Here is a 21,410-nt window from a genome sequence, read left to right on the forward strand (position 1 = left end):
AAATGTAAAATGACTAGAATTGTACCTACTAAGGTATTTAGTTTTGTTGGATTTCTGGGTGATTCTATGGGGACTATAGGATAGGCAACAATAAGCCTTCATGTATGTTAACCGAAATACAATTATTCATCATCATGCTGAAATGACTGAACATTTTGTGAATTATGTGAACATAAATAGAAGCTGCACAATCGCCCTACTAACTTACATTGTAGCTTGTTTCTCCGCTGCCGACTGCAGCAATCTCGCTTAAAGGTCCCATGACATGGTGCTCTTTGGATGCTTTTCTATAGACCTTAGTGGTCCCCTAATACTGTATCTGAAGTCTCTTTTATATAGACCTTAGTGGTCCCCTAATACTGTATCTGAAGTCTCTTTTATATAGACCTTAGTGGTCCACTAATACTGTATCTGAAGTCTCTTTTATATAGACCTTAGTGGTCCCCTAATACTGTATCTGAAGTCTCTTTTATATAGACCTTAGTGGTCCACTAATACTGTATCTGAAGTCTCTTTTATATAGACCTTAGTGGTCCCCTAATACTGTATCTGAAGTCGGCCTTGACCAACTGCCACTTTGCTCGTTTGAAAGCCATGATGTCTCTCTCTTTCTCATGGGTGGGCCAAATTCTCTGGGCGGGCAAAGCAGAGAAAGGGGAGATAACCTTTCCCCTTATGACATCATAAAGGGAAGATTCCAGATTGGCCCATCTGAGCTTTCATTTTCTCAAAGACAGAGCAGGATACCCAGGGCTCGGTTTACACCTATCACCATTTCTAGCCACTGGGGGACCATAGGCAGGCTGGGGGAACTCATATTAATGTTAAAAAAACTCATAAAGTGAAAAGTTCATGCCATGGGACCTTTAATACTGGACCAATGTCAAAGATTGTTGTTCCCATCAGTCAGACACTTAACCTAACTATAGTAACTATAAATATATGCTTGCACATTAATAGTAAACTTGCTAACCTTGTCTTTCTTATCTAATAATGTCAGAGTGTGGCATCAGGACGTTGCTGGACAAGCTACTGTTGAACTTAAGTTTTATTTATTTGATGTATTTTACTCAATGTGGCTTTCGCTGTCACTGACTATGCTGAGCTTTTGTTTCCCTCCTTTCCTTTGCCCAAATTCGGTTTCAAAGTGTCTGTGCTGGGTAATATTAATATTGATCATTTATTTCTTACTATACTAACTATGGAACCATCAGCTCCTCAAACAGCCATCTGCTGGAGGAGGATGGAGGACGGAGGATAGTGGATGGAGGATGGAGGATGGATTTTGCAGCTTCTATTTATGTTCACAAAAGTGCTGCAGCCTGGGACTGCACCTCAGGAGAGCCGGCTGATAAACTCTAGACACCACCATCGGCCTCATCCGGGACGCTGACGGGTCTGCAGACAGGCGGGAGGCTGATCAGCTGACCCTCTGCTGTTAAGAAGACATCCTGTTATTCTGGCATAGTGCATTAGACATAGTCCTCCTATACATACTGGGACGTACTAAATAATGTGGCATAGATAGTCTTGCATTGCCAGACCTTCCTCCACAGCGCTGCGGAGGAAGGTCTGGCTAGTCCACACAGCTTTCCGGGATGGGAGAAAAACGTGCTCTGGTTTATTGGCATTTCTTTAAACCAATCACAATCGTCTTGGGCGGCGCTAAGCGTCGGACAAAGCCACGGTGCCTCTGCAAAATAGCCTCGGGAAGGAACTTGTTTTGGTGGAACGTGTGTACTCAGATTGGACAGATAGTCTAGCTAGCTGTCTGGATTTACCCTGCAGAGATCTGAGGAGCAGTTAACCATAGTCCTCAGAAATCCACCAGAGTTTAGAATGCCAACACAAAGAAAGAGGAAGGGGACGGACATCCAGCCGAAATGAGGGACATCCGGCGGAATTTTTGGCGGCACCTGAACAATCACAGAAATGAAACATTGTCGATATAGTAGGAAGCATGGTGATATACTTCCGGCTCAGTGGAACAATCATGATGTCTTCAGCTAAACTTACTTTGTAGTAGTAGTACTTACTACTTACTCTCTCAAGCTTCAGTCAACAGCAGTGCACTAACTTTACCCATGCAGTCTCCGTACACGGTTTATTTTTTAACAGATTAACAGAAACGGCTCAAAACATGTAGTGATACTGTGTGTGTGTGTGTGTGTGTGTGTTTTGAATTTGTAACATTTTCTGTAGGCTACAGTCATTTCTCATGATCAGGGTCTGTGTCAGCGAACGTTGTTCTTTGGTTGTAGTTTGGTTTCTACAAAGCCTCCCGCTGATGAGAAGTTCTCCATGCAACTCGATAAAAAGAAGAGACAATGAAAAAAAGTCATGCAGTTGTCGGCGCTTGCGTGACAACGTGGCGGTTAACAGCCAATAAGAATTGATCCTACTTTTTTTATTGGTTAGAAGCCCGTGTTGGGCGTCGCTCATTGGGCAGCTGAACAACAAGGCCCGCCTCCTCGAGCCAGGTATTTAAAAGGTCGGAGTGCCAACGCGGACTGCTCTGCTGTTCTCACACTGCGAGGGAGGGAGGAGAAGCTGGTGAGTTCATTAGTCTCTTTCCTCTGACATCTTCTATCATAGTAATAATATTAATATAGTATTATATTATATATCAGAAAAAAAAGCCTGGCTAACTAACGGTGTAGTTTGAACATGAGGGCCAGTGTATGTATAGACTGCAGCAGGGCTGCCTGCTCTCTGCCATCAGTGTAACACTGGATGGACTATTGATTGTATCAATAGTTATCTATTTGATAGGAGAAGATGTTTGTGGATCTCATAGATATATATAGGCTACTGTACTGTACTATATATATGTGTGGATCTGAGCTCAGTTTAACCCTATGATGACACACTCTTACACCGTTATATCTCACTTTATTGGGTGGAGAAAAAATGATTAGGTCGACCACAGAAACTAAAGAGCATATTAGTTTATACATTATGATTAAAGAGCAGGGTTATATTAGTTTATACATTATGATTAAAGAGCAGGGTTATATTAGTTTATACATTATGAATAAAGAGCAGGGTTATATTAGTTTATACATTATGATTAAAGAGCAGGGTTATTAGTTTTACTTATGATAAAGAGCTGGGTTTTAGTTTATACATTATGATTAAAGAGCAGGGTTATATTAGTTTATACATTATGATTAAAGAGCAGGGTTATATTAGTTTATACATTATGAATAAAGAGCAGGGTTATATTAGTTTATACATTATGATTAAAGAGCAGGGTTATATTAGTTTATACATTATGATTAAAGAGCAGGGTTATTAGTTTATCATTTGATAAAGAGCAGGGTTATATTAGTTTATACATTATGAATAAAGAGCAGGGTTATATTAGTTTATACATTATGATTAAAGAGCAGGGTTATATTAGTTTATACATTATGATTAAAGAGCAGGGTTATATTAGTTTATACATTATGATTAAAGAGCTGGGTTATATTAGTTTATACATTATGATTAAAGAGCAGGGTTATATTAGTTTATACATTATGATTAAAGAGCAGGGTTATATTAGTTCAGTGATTAAAGAGCAGGGTTATATTAGTTTATACATTATGATTAAAGAGCTGGGTTATATTAGTTTATACATTATGATTAAAGAGCAGGGTTATATTAGTTTATACATAATGATTAAAGAGCTGGGTTATATTAGTTTATACATAATGAATAAAGAGCAGGGTTATATTAGTTTAGTATGCTGATGGCATGGTCTAAATGGAATGGTGCCCAATGAGCACCTAGAGACTGATGGGTAGGACTAGTCTTAAGTAAAGGCTCTGACACACCAACCTGACGGCTGACCTACGGCAGAAAAGGCAGTCGGACTGACCTCCCCGAGTTGGTCAAAAAAGTGGCTCTGAAGACACCGAAGCGACTTGAGCGTACGTTATGCGCGAGATGTAATACGTCTCCATAACAGCAGGCGGCGCTAATCTGTATTGTCGCCCAAAAAATGAAAACCGGCAGCTGATTGGACGAACGCGTCACGTGGGTCTGGCTGCTCCCGGATTTTTACAACCAGGCATAATGGCGGCTCGTTCGGAATACGATCTCATATTTTACGACGATAGTTCACCGAAACGTGTTTCTGAAAACATTTTAAGCGAGAAATAGGCCGTGCAGTTGCTGAATCTGTCTTCATTTCAGATCGACAAAGGTCAGTTTAAAAGATTTTCGTCTCATCCCGCTCGTCATTTCCGGGTTGGCGTTCCACCAATCAGACGGCTGATAATCGGGTTGGTGTCTTAGCGCCTCAACAGAGACTGTCAGACTGACCTGTGGGGGGGCGCTGTGTTCTGTCAGTCCAAGCATTTCAATCAGCACTGTAGATTCATGATATTTTATTTATTTATTTTTACATCATCATCTTTTATGCTTTAAGCATTTTGTTTATTTGTTCTTATGCTGTTCGTATGTTTTTGGGATCAAAAGAATAATGTTCACATTGGTGGCCAGTAATTAAAACTGACATTGTCTGTCCCACCCACACACACACGCACGCACACACAACACACGCACACCCCCAGTCCACCATGCTTCTGAAGTCCTTAGTGTCCCTGTGCGTCCTGGCTGTGGCTGCCTTGGCTGTCCCCGCTCAGGAGAAGCGCGTCCATCACCATGGTGATCTGAGCGAGCGTCCCCATGACGACGCTCACGGCTTCCAGTACGACCACGAGGCCTTCCTCGGGAAGGAGGAGGCCAAGACCTTCGACCAGCTGACCCCCGACGAGAGCAAGGACAAGCTAGCGTAGGTTCCACTCTCCTCTGTCTGTCCCACTGGCCACTACTGTCTTCTGTCTGTCCCTGGTGTCCTCTACTGTCCCCTGTCTGTCCCTGCTGTCCTCTACTGTCCTCTGTGTGTCCCTGCTGTCCTCTACTCTCCTCTGTCTGTCCCACTGGCCACTACTGTCCTCGGTCTGTCCCTGCTGTCCTCTACTCTCCTCTGTCTGTCCCACTGGCCACTACTGTCCTCTGTCTGTCCCTGCTGTCCTCTACTCTCCTCTGTCTGTCCCACTGGCCACTACTGTCCTCGGTCTGTCCCTGCTGTCCTCTACTGTCCTCTGTCTGTGCATGCTGTCCTCTACTCTCCTCTATCTGTCCCACTGGCCACTCCTGCCCTCTGTCTGTCCTCCTCTGGCATGGAGGGACAGATGATTTCAGTTCTCCATGTGTCCACACAGGAAGATCGTGGAGCGCATCGACATGGACCAGGACGGCTACGTCAGCCACGCAGAGCTGCACTCGTGGATCAGACACCGGCAGCGACGGTACATCCAGGAGAACGTGGACAAACACTGGAAGGACTACGACAAAAACCAGGACGGGAAGATAGCCTGGGACGAGTACAAAAACACCACCTACGGATACTATCTGGGTAATCGACCTCTGTCCTGACTCTCCAACTCTTTCTTCTCCCTTCTTTAAGAATCGCGATTTTTACATGAACTGATTTTTTTTCCTTCTAAACCTTACTAATTATTGAGCAGACAACACGGACCCTGCTCTACTCAGCTAGTGTTCTAAAAGGCTGAATATCCAAAGTAACGAGCAACTCCAGCCAAAGCAGATAAAATGACAAATAAGGTCCTATCACAGCCCTCCTCTACAGTATACAGTCCATCTGTCCATCGGTACAGGCTGTGTGCTGGACAGACATGCACTGGGGAGGCAGGCTATACACAGACAAATATATACTATACACACTGACCGCACTTGAGTAACAATGTTTGACAAAATAATCTCAATCTCAAAAGGTGCACTTACTTGCTTTTCTGGAGCTTGATGCAGCAGATGGCAGTGGCCCGTTGGCGTCTTGAGTTGAAATTATTTATCTCAGATCAGGAATGAACTGTCAGACTCAGCTGTCATCTTAAGGTCCGTTTATCAGCTGTTCTGGAGCCCTTAAACGCTATTGCACGATCTTCACAGCAGACGGAATGTGCTCACTGAATCATCCATTTTTCTACACAGATACAGATGTGTATCTGTTTCGACAGAAATACTTAAGGAAACACTGTCTGTGTGGAGCACCAAAATGAAAACCGAAGCTTTTGTTTTCAGGTGAAGAGTTTGACGACGTTGACGACAAGGAGACCTATAAGTCCATGCTGAGGCGGGACGAGAGACGCTTCAGGACAGCGGACCGAGACGGCGACAAGATCGCCACACGCGAGGAGTTCACTGCCTTCCTTCACCCGGAGGAGTATGATTACATGAGAGACGTGGTGGTGCAGGTAGAACCCACTCTCTACTGTTTCATCAGTGTTCTTACCCCTGGGGGGGGGCGCTGTGTGGCTTGGCTTTACCTTTGGGTTCAAACTCAGCACAGGTTTAGCTCCTAGCCTGGCAGCTATCATGCTGGTGATATAGCAGTGATATAGTCTAATCAGGTCACCTTGTTTTTCTTAATGTTCAGATACCTTGGAAATAAAGGACTTGATCATTACATGAACTAACTGAGAACTAAATCATCTTGTCCTTTAGGAAACTGTGGAAGACATCGATAAGAACGGCGATGGCAAGATCAACATAGATGAATACATCGGTAGGTTTCCTCTCAGACCAACGTCCCCCTTCATTCCTAACCTGGGAGCCATCTGTTTTATAATCTGTCCTATATGTCCTATAATCTGTCCTATGATATGTCCTATAATATGTCCTATAATCTGTCCTATATGTCCTATAATCTGTCCTATAATGTGTCCTATGATGTGTCCTATAATCTGTCCTATGATGTGTCCTGTAATCTGTCCTATATGTCCTATAATCTGTCCTATATGTCCTATGATGTGTCCTATGTGTCCTATAATGTGTCCTATGATGTGTCCTATAATCTGTCCTATGATGTGTCCTAAAATATGTCCTATAAGGTGTCCTATGATGTGTCTTATAATATTTCCTATAATGTGTCCTATGATGTGTCTTATAATATTTCCTATAATGTGTCCTATAATGTGTCTTATAATATTTCCTATAATGTGTCCTATAATGTGTCTTATAATATTTCCTATAATGTGTCCTATGATGTGTGTCCTGCTGCTGCTCCACAGGCGACATGTTCACCCCCGAGGATGGGGAGAGCGAGCCTGACTGGGTCCACACAGAGAGGAAACACTTCTCAGAGTTCAGAGACGCCAACAAGGTAAACGCTTGTCTGGATCCACCACGGTTCATTTCCAGAACTCCGTTCTCTTGATTGATTAAAATTAGGGGGTTAGGGTTAGGGTTAAGGTTGTGTTTGTGCTGTCTGTTCTTCCACTGTGTTCCTGTGTTGTACAGGATGGTTACCTGGATGCAGCTGAGGTGGCCAACTGGGTTCTGCCCGGAGAGGTGGACCATGCTGACAATGAAGCCAAACACTTGATCCACGAGACGGACACCAACAAGGTAGACCTGCCTGGGACTCACACACACTGAAGCACTTCCAGGGTGACTTCCTGTTGGAGCTTTATGTCCACTGGGCTCCAGGCAGAGAACTGGGACTGCCAGGACATTCAGTCCACTTCATTTATTAAACATGTACCATTGTTAGTATGTGGCAGTGCAGGTGTAAACAGGGAGTTTTGTGAAAACTCTCTTCGATGGTGGGTTCAGGTGCCAGCTGAAACATATATTGGGGGATGGATCTTGTTCTTTGCATCTTCTACGTTAAAGGTTTGCAGCTGAGTTTGAAAGGTCAATTACTGAGGTGTCTTTAAATGCACCAAGGGACTTTTCAAAGCAGTCGCCCCTAGCAACTGCAAAACCATGCACCGTAATGTGACAGACACAGGTCAACGCTGGGTCTGCAAAAAAGAGTTTCGTAGTAAGAGAGAGAGAGAGATAGAGAAGGTAGTAAATACATTGAAGTATATACACGTAAAGGATGGGGCTGGTTATATTCTTTATTTTTCTGATTATGTCAACAAATCCCACACGCCGAGCCAAAGCATCCTACTAACACGTGTTATGTAGAGCTGCAAAGATGAATCGATTAGTTGTTAAAGGTCCAATGTGTAGGAATTTCTCCCATCTAGTGTTGAGATCATATATCGCAATCAACTCTCTCGCACCACGCAGTTCAAAGTACGTATTACAGCTACGGTGGCCTTCACACTTCCAAAAAAACGGCCTTTTGCTCTTTTCAATATATAAGACTCCTGTACCTGAAATTTGGATTTTGAATACGTGTGGTCCTCCATGTTTCCTTCTTCAAACTTGCCGGGGCCCGGGAAGCTACGATACCCATTAGCAGCATTAGCAGCACCCTGTGAGTTTATCATGTGACAGCGAAAACTCGAAAGGCGGAGCGGTACGTCCTGTATGTCCCTTACCGGCTAACGTATTTCAAGATGGCGCATGAATATGGAGCGTCTACCCAGTTCATTTGAACGCAAATGTAAAATTTCAAAGCCAAAAGGAATACTTGGAATTGATGGTGGTGGTAAATATTCACGAAAAAGGACAAGTTTGTGAACGGGCAACACAGATTTTGATAATGGACAACTAAACACGTTACACACTGGAACTTTAACTATTTTGCTAATCGGTTTGAGTCATTGAAAAAAAACAGTCAGACTTGTTAAATGTGAATATTTTTCTAGTTTCTTCACTCCTCTGTGACAGTAAACTGAATATCTTTGAGTTTCACCATTTTCTGACTTGTTAGAGACCAAACAACCAATCCATTCATCCATAAAATAATCCACACATTAATCCGTGATGACAATAGTCGGTATAGCTGCAGCTCTGATCGTGTGTGCGTTCAAAGTCTGATACATGCGCTGTTCTTCTTCCTGTTAGACGCTTGATTAAAAACTAGAGTGAGCGGCTATTTTAGGAAGTAAGTGAAGTCACTGATCGATCCCTGGCCCCACATGTCAAAGTGTCCTTGGGCAAGACACTGAAACTCCAAATTAAACAACAAAATACTGTGTGTGTTGGCCGAGGCTACCAGTGTATCACTGTGTGAGGGTAGAGCAGAGTGCACATGTGCTGGCTTGGCTCAGCACGGCACGGCACAGATTCCAACAGTCCTCGCGCTCTCTTAAAAACAGCCGACATGTGAAGCTAAATCTGTCCGTGGAAGAATGCTTTATTCCAGTAGATATTCTGGCTAGAGCCAGGTGCTGTAACGGACACACAGGAATGCAGTAACTAACGCTCCAAGCCCAGAGGTTGCAGTAGCAGCTGGCCCGGGGCCAGTTTTGGACCTACTCTGATAAAAGCCCGTCTCTGGCACTTCTCGCCGCGCTAAAACTAGTAATAGAAACAAATGAGCACGGCATGGTTTGGCTCAGCTTGGCCTGAGCGCCGATAGAAAACATCTGGGGATCTGTTGACATCACCAGCCCTGTCCTTTAAAGTGTCCTTCCAACAGTCAGCATTATACACTGAGGGGCCACTTTATTAGTTACACCAACAGTAACTACAACCAAAGAAACTGTGAATGGAGACTGAACTGAAAGCAGAACCGTACTCCACTTCTAACCACTGAACATACTACAGTATCTGTGTGCAGTAGACTATATATCTACAGTATGTGTGCAGCATAATGTACAGTATAAAGTAGTGTACAGTGCACATACTGACTAACTAATGACAGACAGACAGACAGGCAGGCAGGCTATCAGAAATATTAGCAGACAGATAATTAATGTGTAATTGTGGGTTAATTCTTCTGTGTGTGTGTGTGTGTGTGTGTGTGTGTGTGTGTGCGTGCGTGCGTGCGTGCGTGCGTGCGTGCATGCGTGTGTGTGTGTCTTGCTTTCTCTCCTCTCCTGTTTGTCATCACCTCATGATTCCTCCTTCTCTGTCTTTCAATCATAAACCAATCAACCAATGGGATGTCCCGATCAAACCACAGGACCAGAAAATCACCAAGAAGGAGATTCTGGCCAACTGGAACATGTTTGTGGGCAGCCAGGCCACCAATTACGGCGAAGACCTGACCCGGAGACACGATGAACTCTGATCACAAGCTCCGCGCTATGGAGAATATGGTTACCGGGGGTTACAGAGGGGGGGTGTGGGGGGGGAAGTAAGGTTCTCACTCTGGATTACACACACACACACACACACACACATGCGCTCACATACTGTGTATGTGAATACAGAGGACACTGACACGCATGCACGCACGCATGCACGCACGCACACACACACACACACACACACACACACACTTCTTTCTTTGTTTGTTTTATTTACATGTCCATGTGATTTTTTTTTATACTGAGATGCATATCCTCATAGATGACATATAGCTGTTATATAGCCCAGTGAAAACTCCCTATCTCCGAAATGACAAACTAATGTCCAACGTGCACTGGCGTCCAGCTGAAAGAAAGCTTTTTCTCTGAGAGGTCAACATGCTCTCGACACACGCCGATGCATTTGTTCTTCCAAAGAGCAGCAAACAATGCACAATGGGATGGGGGGATGGAGGGGGGGGACAAAAGGGCTGTGTCACTGAATTGATAGGCTTTGACTATTAAAGTCTTGTTTTTTTTTCTATAAATGCAGTTATGTTTTTGTATTTCTGATCCATGAAATGAAGTCCGTGTATCTCTCTCTACGTGCACCGGACGGACGGACGGACGGACGGACGTTCTGTTCTGTTTCTAAGACATTACATTTGGTTTGAAGGTGTTACATCTGCTGAAGCAGAGACAGGGCTATTAACATTAGGGTTTTGGTATCGTTTGGATTTTTACAATTCTGATGCCGAACCGGTACTTTCAAAAACGATTCCGATTCCTAAACCGATTCTTGAAAAACTGAAAAATGACATCAAGAAAGGCTCTTTTACAGAGTTTTTTTTAATTGAAAATGATTTAAATTTAACAATACATTAACGTTTTAAAGTACTTAAATATACGTATAATAAGTAAACCTAAGTCACCTAACACACAACTACAATGATTTAACAATAAATAACAGTTACACTATTAACAAGTACCAAAAAAATAAATGTTGAGTTGGTATGCCAACTAAACCAGCTTCAAACTTTAGCAGTTTTTTTTGCAGAAAAATGACCATATTTGCCTTCTCTGGCAAGATAGGACATCTCTTCTCACTTATGGCATGTCCTGCTTTTACGTCCGTTTTGGTGAGCCCAGAGGGGAAATATGGCATTTTAAAAGTAGCCTACATTTACGGTAGTTAGCTAACGGTAGACTACAGAGAAAGTGTGAGATTTTTACATCCGTTTCGAAACGACAGAGGGAAAATATTTCAGTCGACACATTAAGTGGAACTGAAATTTGCGTTCTAATCTGCAGTCCTTCCAGAAAAATATGGAGTTTTTTTGTGATTGTTGCGGCACGTTTTCTTAAAAAATGCGATGAAATATCCGGGATATTTATGCAATTTTATGTGATGAAATTGCGGGAACTTGCTAAAACTGCGGTTTCATCATGGCTTCATCGCGGGGTTTTGCAGCTTTTCGATGATGTTCACTTCGCGTAATTACGTCACTTCATAACGTTCCCATGGCAACAGGGGAAAATGGCTGCTCTTGTGTGAAGTAAACGCAACATTTTTCAACTTTCTGCTATTATGTGACTTTTTTGCAACGAAAATGCGGGGATTATGAAATCATGCAAGCCCCGCATATTTTGTACGGAAATCGGCAATTTATGCAGTGAAAGTGCGGCGAATTTGAAAAAATGCGGCCCCCGCATAAATATGCGGACTTTGGCTGATTATGCATTGAATTATGCGATCGCATAATCGCGTTTTTCTGGAGGGACTGAATCCGGTTCGATTCCTACCAGTTGCGTAGGAAACGGTTCCATAGTGGAACCGGGTTTCGGTACCCAATCCTAATTAACATGTATCAACTTTCAGCAGAATCCTGTTGTGATAATATGATCTCTACTAACACTAATGAATAATATCAAGCGGTTGTATTTAAAACGCAGAAAGAGAACAGGACAATACGTGTGCTTTAGAGGACCAAACCTTCATGAGCAGCATCTCTCCCATCTCTCACCTGACTCACTGTCACACCTAGTTGGAATGAAAATGTCACGTTGTCTGTCTGCTGCAGCGCACGTGAAAAGCTGGATGATCAGCTGCCTCTGGGCACACTCACTCTGTCACTACATGTTTGAGAATGTAATAACTTTGAGATTTGGCAGGGAGTCTCCATGCAGCTCCTCCATTACTTCAGCTGATGTTGTTCTCACATGGTGCTTCTTCCTAAAGTTGTGTTTGACAAATTACCATGAACTAACTGGGTACAGAAACTGTTGGTCCAGGACTGCCATGGGGTTCTAGGTCTTTAGTGCACCGTACTGGACGGAAACATTGACCCAACAAATAACTTCCATGTCTTATGGTAACTCTATTAACCAGCGGCGCAGCACAGATTAATGATTACATGTTGAAAAGACACCACCCTCGAAACATGCAGGTTAGGGGACTCGCTGCCATATTCCAACTTTTATTCCCCAGACAGTGTAGGTCAAGCTCCGAAACCTACGTTTCCCATAATGCAACATGTAACAGCTCTGGACCCTCCCTGGATGCTCAACACATTGTTCTAATGCATGTTTTCTGTTTGCAAGTTGTCATTTCAAGTCCACAAGACATTATAGTAAGTGTAGTCTCGCTTTGCCAGACCTTCCTCCACAGTGCTGCGGAGGAAGGTCTGGCTAGTCCACACAGCATTTATGGATGGGAGAAAAACGTGCTCTGGCATTTATTTAAACCAATCACAATCATCTTGGGCGGGGCTAAGCGCCGGACGGAGCCACGGTGCCTCTGCAAAATAGCCTCGGGAAGGAACTTGTTTTGGTGGAACATGTGTACACTCTGTCTGTCTAATCTCTTGGCCCCACCTTCCTGAAAAGCCCAGTCTACTCTGTTGTGATTGGCCAACCAAATTGAAACAAGCCACTGGGCGGGCTGCTCTTGCTCAGGCAGCACCTATGGGCAGCACAGATGAAAAACTGGGCTGGCTTTCTCAACCAGTGACATCACTAATGGAAGAATTTCAAACAGCAAAGTGGGCGAACCGTTTCAGGCAGTTGAGAAAAAGTGCTGTCTGTGGGAGAGAAAGCTCAGTTTGGAGTGAAATGTGTTTTTTGTACTTTATACATATATAACATACACACCAACAATTCAAAAACACACAAAGAGAAGGGGAAAAAATCCCAAAAAGCATAACGGGCTCTTCGATATTAATTAATGTAATGTTCGATATTAAGCCCAGACAGATATCCAGCCTCGCGCCACAGGAACTAAACCTGCCTCTCCAACACTGCTTCCTACTCATCTTCTAAAGCCGTGCCGGGCTCGGGCCAGCTTACAGACAACACATCACCGGCCCAAACCCTGAATCCCCAAAATAAGAAATGAATGGCCGAAGGAAAAGCAGATTAAGGCCAGCTGGACAATACCCTGTGTGGACTGAGGAAGCAGTGAAGGCAACACACTGGGCTATATCAAACGGTAACACTAACACCGTATCAGACAGTAAAAAATACAATCACAATATATTTTTTAAACTTGAAAAACAAACCTACCAATCCTGATTTCCAAAAGATCCCAGTGGTGTCCCCAAAATTGTTGTGTTTTGAACAACATGTGCCAAAATGTGCCATTTTGTCTAGGAGCGGAGGACAAACAATGAAATAAACCCGGGAGGAACCCAGGGAAAGGCAGAATCAGTTCAGGGATTAAAAAAAAGAATGTATTGTTAATCTAACAAACAACTGAAAGCTCCTAAAAGAAGACATATATTGGATAAAGTTAACTAAAATGCTAAATGTTTAACAAACTAAACCAACTGCACACAACCGCAACCACTTTAATGTTCCACAATGCAATCCAAAGCACTAACCCACAGAGATTACTAACCCACAGATATTACTAACCCACAGAGATTACTAACCCACAGATATTAACCCACAGATATTAACCCACAGATATTAACCCACAGAGATTACTAACCCACAGACGTTACTAACCCACAGAGATGATAATCAAATGATGTATGCATTACATTACAATTCTTCAGCCATATACACGATTTGTGCATTGCAAATAGTATATGCATGTTGTGAAGTACTGAGTCTAGTGATGTAGCTCATAAAACTGTAACTTGGGAGCAAAAACTAAGTTGACAGAACTAATAGGCTTTAGTAAAAACCGCTCAGACAAACAGCAGAACAGGCTCTCTCCTGAGAACTTCTTGACTGTTCACATACTTCTTATCTTTATTACATCTTTAGGTATTTGGCTGTAGCGTTCATCACTCAGACTGGAGGGAGTGTTTTTTTGTAACCTCCAGTCGGAGTGATGAAGCTGCTCTTTCAGTTCCGTCAGGAGCACAAGGACCCTCCACACACATTGTTTTTATATATATATATATATATATATATATATATATATATATATATATATATATATATATATATATATATATACACATATATATACACACATACACACACACACATCTCATGTTTATGCCTAGTCTGGTGTCAGCCTATGTTGCCATGTGGAGTTCCAGCTGTGAGTATTTATTTCTCTCCTCCCTGTGCTCTGCTCCACTCGGCAGGACGGCCGGCTGACTCTCTCTGAGCTGCTCGACAACATGGACTCCATCAAGTCCAGCACCATCACCGACTATGGAGGCATGAGGGTCGACGAGCACGACGAACTGTGAGAAATGTCCCACAGCACACCAGGAACACCTGTCATCATGTGCATGTGATCTGCAAATACCACCCCCCCCCCCAAACCCTCCAGACTTCCAATCTCTGAAACTACTTCCAATAAAAACAACCAGCTATGGGTTCCATATGATTAACGTTTAATGGAAATGACTTGAAACTCTCTTGAAGTGATCTTAACAGCTGACATCATGTCTACCTAACACTTTGGTCAAAATAACGTGACATCATTGTGTTGAATGCACAATGTCACGCAGGTGTCTCAAAATATATATCAACATGCAAACATGACTTAAACTTATATGCAGTTTAATCAAATATCAAATATGAAAGCTACGAAACATTTACAGTATCTCATCATCAGGATGGAACATTCTATCAAACTAATCCCATGGCTCTGAATTTGAATATATTTTGCAGCACATGGCAAAGAATTAATGATTGATAGATCAATTCATTGGATTCTGCTCTTATGTAGAGCCTTATAATGAGCAAGATAAGGATGCAAGACTGCAACCTGACTGGAGTCTTCTGCCAAGTCTCGTCTTATATAGTCAGAAAACATGTAATGGTCTATGATGGAAAAAAAAATGGCAGTTAGCTACAGGAACAAGAAAAATATTTCAGCAAAAAACAAAAGACAACTAAATAGGTGAAGGTTGTAAACGTGCTGGGAGAAGCGAGTCAGTGAGCTAGGCTGTCCGTGGAACCAGCCCGACACCGCTGTGCACGCCGCAGGCCTCGCCTCACACTTGCATGACTGGACGAGCCTCTTTGGCACTGAGGTCAATCCCAGAGGCAGCGAAGCCGGTTCCCCCCTGTCAGAAGACAGGACACAGCATCAGCACCACTGCAACACTGAGGACACTTTGGAGAGTAGAGACACTAGTCCTAGAACTAGATCTAGTAGCCACTAGATCCTGGTCCTGCATTCAGCATGGAAAGACCAGCAGCCCTAAAAGATGGCTAATGTAACTGGACTTTCAGACCGCCAGCCGTCAGCAGGTGGCCATCCTGTCTACATCCTGTCCACAGCTAAGAGTCCCCTAAGTCTCCTAACCCCCAGACATGATTAAATCCAATCTACAAGACTGGCTTTTTGTAAGAACTCAGACTTCAAACCCTGGAGAATGGTGATGCCCCCCCCCTAGTTCTACATAGAAGTTCACACATACCCTCTGGAGGGGGATGATGTCTCTGTCGGACAGCTTGTCTCCAGTCATGGGATCGATCATGTCCTTCTTGATCAACTTGTCCACACACTCCTGCGTCACCACGGCGCCCCTGAACACAGACGAGAGAGGGTTATCCTCTGAGGGAACACCTGTGGGGAACATCTGGATGTCAAAGTGGAGGCAGGCATGTCGACACTCACGAGTGCCGCAGGACAGCGCAGGGGACGCTGTTTCCTAGGACGTCTCTGGTTACTGCACAGACATACCTGTCCTGAAGAGACGAGACACATCTGTCAGCTGCCACGTGTGTTCACATCACACACACACACACAACAGCATGAAGACACTATATCATTTTTACACCTTCTTACAGTAGGGCTGGACCCAAATATTCCCAATATTTCTTTAATGGGTAGGTATTTGATTTTTCTTTTTGGGGGGAGCTGGGGGGGTAACTGACCTGGCGGGTGAGCAGGGCCACGCGGTCCAGGCTGGGGTCCAGCGGGGTGAAGCGCACGCTGATAAGCTCGTTCATCCTGATGGCTCGTCCTGACATGGGACATAATACCGTCTTGCTCTGCAGCACAGACAAGCCAGGGGTTAAAAAGTGCACGTTGCAGCGCACACACACACACACACACACACACACACACACACACACACACACACACACACACACACATAACAGTACTTTACTGCTCAGTGACAGCTTCAGTCCTTGGGTCCAGGGTCAGCCCGCCTCCTGTCTCTGAAATAGTGTGGACATGAAAGACAGACACACACACACAAAACAAACACGCAGAGAACAGCGTGACATTTAAACTAACTCAGAGCACACACACAGAGCATGGCTGCACGGGGCTGGACACCTGCAGGACACCAGCTAGACACCTGCTGGACACCGGCTGGACAACAGTTGGACACCTGCTGGACAACAGCTAGACACCTGCTGGACACCAGCTGGTGCTTTCCCCTGCTCTGCTGTCAGAACTAATCTAAATCCAGTGTGATGTTGAGATGTCCCGAGTGTGGACAGTAGTGGTGTCTCTGAGACAGACATGTATAAAGTACTAGAGACCCAGACTTGAGTAAAAGTACAAGTGCTCGATCAAAAAAGTGACTTGAGTAGAAGTTGAAATGCTCTTTAAGCACCACACAATAAAAAAAAAAAAATCACCTTTTTGGAAATTGATCTTAATCCTTAATTAAAAAAATAGGAAAAATCCAACCTTTAAGGACACCAATTTTGGCATGGGGTACTTTCCATAAAATCATCTCTCAATGCAAATCCAACCAGCTATTAGGCTGAAATAAAACCATGCCAATATCTAGGTATGGTGAAGGGCATGTGATGATGTGGGGCTATTTTAATTCCAAAGGCCAAGGGAACTTTATCAGGATGCATAGTATCCTGGATCCATGAAATAACTGGCCTTTAAAAAATCAAAATCTGCCTGCCTCTATGGGAATTTAACATAAGGGTGTACTTACTTATGCTCCCTGTATTTTAAGGAAGAACATTTATTTATTTATGATACATTATTCATTCACAAAGAAAATTGGTGTCCTTAAAGGTCGGATTTTTCCTCATTTTTTTAATTAAGGCATTAAGATCAATTTCCAAAAGATGATTTATTTTATTCCTCTTTTTAGTCAACTTTAGCATGGGTGTATTCACTTCATGCTGAGCACTGTAAACACTAGCAGACATGAGTCAGCAGCCAGACAGCGCAAGGGGGAGACACTCACAGGTTTCTTGAGCAGGGTGGGCTTTGCCTCTGGAGTCAGACAGGGGACCCAGAAGCTGGGCAGGCTGAGGCTGGACGAGGACGAGGACGCCGAGGACGCCGAGGACGAAGAGGACGAAGAGGACTCTGCCGCCGAGCTGCTGTCTGCTCGGCCCGGATCACCTCCTCTGTTCAGCCCTGCAGGGTCAAACGTCACACTTTGCTGACAAGCATTCAACTTATCATTAATAACTGTTCCAATTATGAAGCATGAGACGTTATAAGCAATTCATAAATTGGGACAAGGACAACTACAACTACATTTCACTGTGAAATCCTAGTGTATAATGACAATGATGATAATAAATCCTAGAAGATGAAGACATGGTTGTCACAACTCAAAATACTTGCTGTGTACATGCAATGGTGCACGGTACTTTAAAAATGACGTACTTTAACAATGAACAAAAAATAGCAATGCGCGTTAGGGCCTACGTACTGTTGCAGCCAATGAGCAGCAGCTGACGGGAGCTGGCTGCAGGACGACTCAATCACCACGAACAGTTTTTAATGTTCTATCAGAAAATATCTACTCGAGAGTCCGCTCTTGAGACTTTGCTCTAATTTTCAGGACAATTAGGGCAGGATTTGGGATTCGGGACAACTGCTTGGATTTCGGGACTGTCCAGAATTTTTCGGGACGTCTGGTCACCCTAGTTTTCACTGAACCCTACTTGTGCTTCTGTGTCTGCACCGTGGCCTAGCCGGGCTTAAGTTGGAGTGAGACGGTAATAGTCCGGCTGCTTCTCAGCACGACTCCATCAAAAGGCTTCAGCATGCATATTACTTATGTTATTACAACATTTTTTAAATGGTACTGATGAATGTTATCATGTAAACGGAGCCAAATGACAGCTACAAGAAATCTTTCCTACCACAGGCAATACAACTTTCTAACACTACATCACTGAGTGTTAGGCTATGTTGTAGACGCAAACGATCTGAAGAGAAAACGCAAAAGTGGCGTTGCGTTCTCACTTTTTATTCTGCGTTTACATGCACAAACATAGGTTTTACTTATATCTTTATAAATATTATTTAAGCAGTTGTACATTTTTATTCCCATCTTGTATATACTATACATTCTTTACTTACTTTTTGAATAGTTGTTCTTGTATTCTATCCTGTTAATTATTTCTTGTATATTCTGTATGTTTGCGGTGTGTCTTATATTTTGCTGCTGAAGCATTGACATTTCCCAATTTGGGACCAATAAAGTCTATCTAATCTAATCTCATTTTTGCTTTACATTTTGTCCAAAACTGTACAGTAAAATAACTTCAGATTTGAGATGACCATAGATTCCATTGAATGTTTTTTCACAAACCTCTGAAGGAAAACATTTATTTCATTTCTGAGAATTTAAAAATGAGGACATTGTGTGGCCGGGTTGGCTCAGTGGGTAGAGCAGGCGCACATACACTGAGAGGCTTGTGTCTCGACGCAGAGGTCCAGGGTACGAGTTCGACCTGCGACGACGATTCCCCTCTCTCTCTCTCTCTCTCTCCCCTTTCTCACCTAGCTGTCCTATCAGTTAAAGGCGGAAAAGCCCAAAACAAATCATTCTGAGTATGTTACGATATCATGAGCGCCACTGAGCGCTGCACCTGGAAGGGCCCGCAGCACGTTTAGAGTTACCCGAGAGTTAGCAGAGCTGTGATCAGATGTTATACTTGCTGTCGTACGTTGCTGCGTGAGCGCGAGTTCAGCTGCATGGAACCAGAGCGCGGTGCAGGCGGTACTACACGGCGCTCAGTGTGGACGCAGGTGTCAGCTGGCGGAGGCCTACCAGATGTGAAGGGGTTGATGGGTTTGGACACTATGCTGTTCTCCCTGGTTTTAAACAGCTCCACACGCTCTCTCTCGGACGACTTGGACTCCAGCTGGCTGCTGCTCTTCTGCACTTGCTTCTGCTTCTCATATGCCTGCAGAAAACACCCACGACGACTCACAATTTTGCACAAGCATACGGAATTTCCTTTAATTCTTTCTATATTTTACAGAAAGTAAAATGCATCAATACAGGCTGTTAAATATCAGTCTCTCGCCCCGGAAATGGAGCTTTTCCAAATTCCTATATAAAGGTGGGTTTGTAGTTTCAGTGTGTGCCGGGTAAACTGATGCTCAGGGGCTCAAACCTTCTCTGTGATCAAACATTTGAAATGTTGTCTGACAGAAACAGGAAAAAATATGAACATAGAACAAGTACATTGTGAACTAAGCTGCATTAAAACCAAGTGAGGGCGCTGTCTACAAAAACAACCCGAAAACACTAGTGTGGACGCCAGTTCTGAGACGCTGTGGTGTGGACACAAGTTCAGGGCTTACCTTCATTTTTTTGGCAGTTTCCGTCTTCTGGTGCAAAATGTATTCAAGGATGGCCTGTTTTTCATACAAGAATCCATCTGGACTGAAGACAGCAACAGTTTGGTTTATAACACGTTTCTATATGTGGTCAGACGTTGGGGTTATACAGAGTGTGTGTGTGTGTGTGTGTGTGTGTTGGACAGAGACATACGTCACCACAGGGTCCCGACAGGGCTGCAGGGACAGGCAGCAGCAGTCAAAGTCTTTGATGGCGTCTTTGCCCAGTCGGATGCTCTGTGTGCCGTAACCAGACGCCGCTGGGCAGAGACAAGGCACAGGCTTACATCACACAGGGATCGCTGTCCCACAATGCATTTATTCTATGTTATAAACCAGTGCTTCTCAAATGGGGGTACGTGTACCCCTAGGGGTACTTTGGAGGACTGCAAGGGGTACATGAGCTATTTGACAAAATGTTTAATAGTTACAAGGCTGTTGTCCAGAACATTGTTCCTCTTTATGTAGACTTTTTTTTTTTTCCCTACCAAAAATGTGACATTTGTGTCACCTTCTTTGGACCTATTCTTGCCTTCCTTCCTTCTACTGTCCTAGTTTCTCGCTTTTATCGAAGTTTTTGATAATATTTTCTCATTAGCATTTAAATGTTTTATTCAGTTACAAGGCTGTTGTTTAGTAAATCTATCGCTCACAGCGCTGTACTGTTCCTCTTTATATAGACTTTTTTTTCTGCCAAAAATGATTAGCGCTGGTCAGGGCGTACTTGGCTTAAAGAAACAATTGAAAAAGGAGTACATTATTGAAAAATGTTTGAGAACCACTGTTATAAACTATACAAAATATTAAAGAGTAATTTGACTCCAACATGTAGGCTTTTGTGTGAAAAGGCTGCCATGCCAATATTTGGAGTGCCACTAAAGCACAACACAAACACAGAAACAGTGAAGTGAGAAGTGAGAAGTGTTTGTGTGTGTGTGTGTGTGTCCTGGTTCTTCTTACCTGTGTCTTTCTTCTTCTCGTGGTACGTGTACACAGCCCCGGCCGTGCAGTTCTTTCCATGGCGAGTCATTCTACTTCTACTTTATCTGGTGAATCTGGCGTTTGAACGGAAAAACAACATGATGGTGTTAATGTTGCTGGGCAGCATTGATGCTAAGATGCTAACATTAGCTGCTAACGTTAGCTAGATGTATTACGTACAAAAGACATGCGCACGTTAACGTATTCAGAGAACGTTAGCGTTTAACCCGTTCTGCTCAGTGGGTATTACCTGGGGGAGAACAGCACAAAACATGGAGGCCTAGTAATAATAATTATAATTATAATAGCAACGGCACATTATTACCATCGACAGAAGTTCTTGTTGTTGTCGCCTTCTTCTTCTGCTTCTTCTTCTTTTGGTTTTATGGCGAGTTGCATAGCGCCTC

General features: G+C 43.5%; 2 protein-coding genes across 8 annotated transcripts; one reads left to right on the plus strand and one right to left on the minus strand.

The window, feature by feature from the left end:
* The first annotated feature begins 2,465 nt into the window (after positions 1–2,465).
* Positions 2,466–14,950, plus strand: rcn3 (reticulocalbin 3, EF-hand calcium binding domain). 3 transcript variants are annotated; one of them, XR_004103837.2, is made up of 9 exons: positions 2,466–2,553; positions 4,560–4,780; positions 5,214–5,407; positions 6,094–6,266; positions 6,517–6,577; positions 7,083–7,174; positions 7,312–7,419; positions 13,227–13,470; positions 14,582–14,690. XR_004103837.2 is itself a non-coding variant. In XM_031292574.2 (8 exons), the coding sequence occupies exons 2-8, from the start codon at positions 4,566–4,568 to the stop codon at positions 14,687–14,689; spliced, it is 951 nt and encodes a 316-aa protein (XP_031148434.1). In that variant the 5' UTR covers positions 2,466–2,553; positions 4,560–4,565; the 3' UTR covers positions 14,690–14,950. The 3 variants fall into 3 exon arrangements, 2 of the variants coding, with proteins under 2 accessions (XP_031148434.1, XP_031148435.1); XM_031292574.2 differs by lacking the exon at positions 13,227–13,470 and having other exon boundaries at positions 14,582–14,950; XM_031292575.2 differs by lacking the exons at positions 13,227–13,470; positions 14,582–14,690 and adding an exon at positions 9,878–10,148.
* A 302-nt stretch (positions 14,951–15,252) lies between these two features.
* On the minus strand, positions 15,253–21,410 carry LOC116045050 (nitric oxide synthase interacting protein). 5 transcript variants are annotated; one of them, XM_035994855.1, is made up of 11 exons: positions 21,329–21,368; positions 21,200–21,253; positions 20,983–21,082; positions 20,177–20,282; positions 19,987–20,068; positions 19,448–19,583; positions 17,621–17,796; positions 16,332–16,448; positions 16,072–16,142; positions 15,872–15,980; positions 15,443–15,514 (listed from the first exon to the last, which is right to left on the minus strand). In XM_035994855.1, exons 3-11 carry the CDS (start codon positions 21,050–21,052, stop codon positions 15,443–15,445), a joined length of 939 nt encoding a protein of 312 aa, XP_035850748.1. In that variant the 5' UTR covers positions 21,053–21,082; positions 21,200–21,253; positions 21,329–21,368. The 5 variants fall into 5 exon arrangements, with proteins under 5 accessions (XP_035850739.1, XP_035850748.1, XP_031148436.2 ...); XM_031292576.2 differs by having other exon boundaries at positions 20,983–21,077; positions 21,199–21,253; XM_035994846.1 differs by lacking the exon at positions 21,200–21,253 and having other exon boundaries at positions 15,253–15,514; positions 20,983–21,077; positions 21,329–21,410.

Source organism: Sander lucioperca, chromosome 2 (genome assembly GCF_008315115.2).
Source record: "Sander lucioperca isolate FBNREF2018 chromosome 2, SLUC_FBN_1.2, whole genome shotgun sequence".
NCBI classification, from domain to species: Eukaryota; Metazoa; Chordata; class Actinopteri; order Perciformes; family Percidae; genus Sander; species Sander lucioperca.

Coding starts and splice junctions, on each gene's coding strand:
- LOC116045050 (XM_035994846.1), bottom strand. CDS start 21,052: ATGACTCGCCATGGAAAGAACTGCACGGCCGGGGCTGTGTACACGTAC. Junction 20,283..20,982: donor CGAGAAGAAGAAAGACACAG/GTAAGAAGAACC, acceptor GTCTCTGCCCAG/CGGCGTCTGGTTACGGCACA. Junction 15,981..16,071: donor TGCGCTGTCCTGCGGCACTC/GTGAGTGTCGAC, acceptor GTCTGTGTTCAG/GGGCGCCGTGGTGACGCAGG.
- rcn3 (XM_031292574.2), top strand. CDS start 4,566: ATGCTTCTGAAGTCCTTAGTGTCCCTGTGCGTCCTGGCTGTGGCTGCC. Junction 5,408..6,093: donor CACCTACGGATACTATCTGG/GTAATCGACCTC, acceptor TTTTGTTTTCAG/GTGAAGAGTTTGACGACGTT. Junction 6,578..7,082: donor CAACATAGATGAATACATCG/GTAGGTTTCCTC, acceptor GCTGCTCCACAG/GCGACATGTTCACCCCCGAG.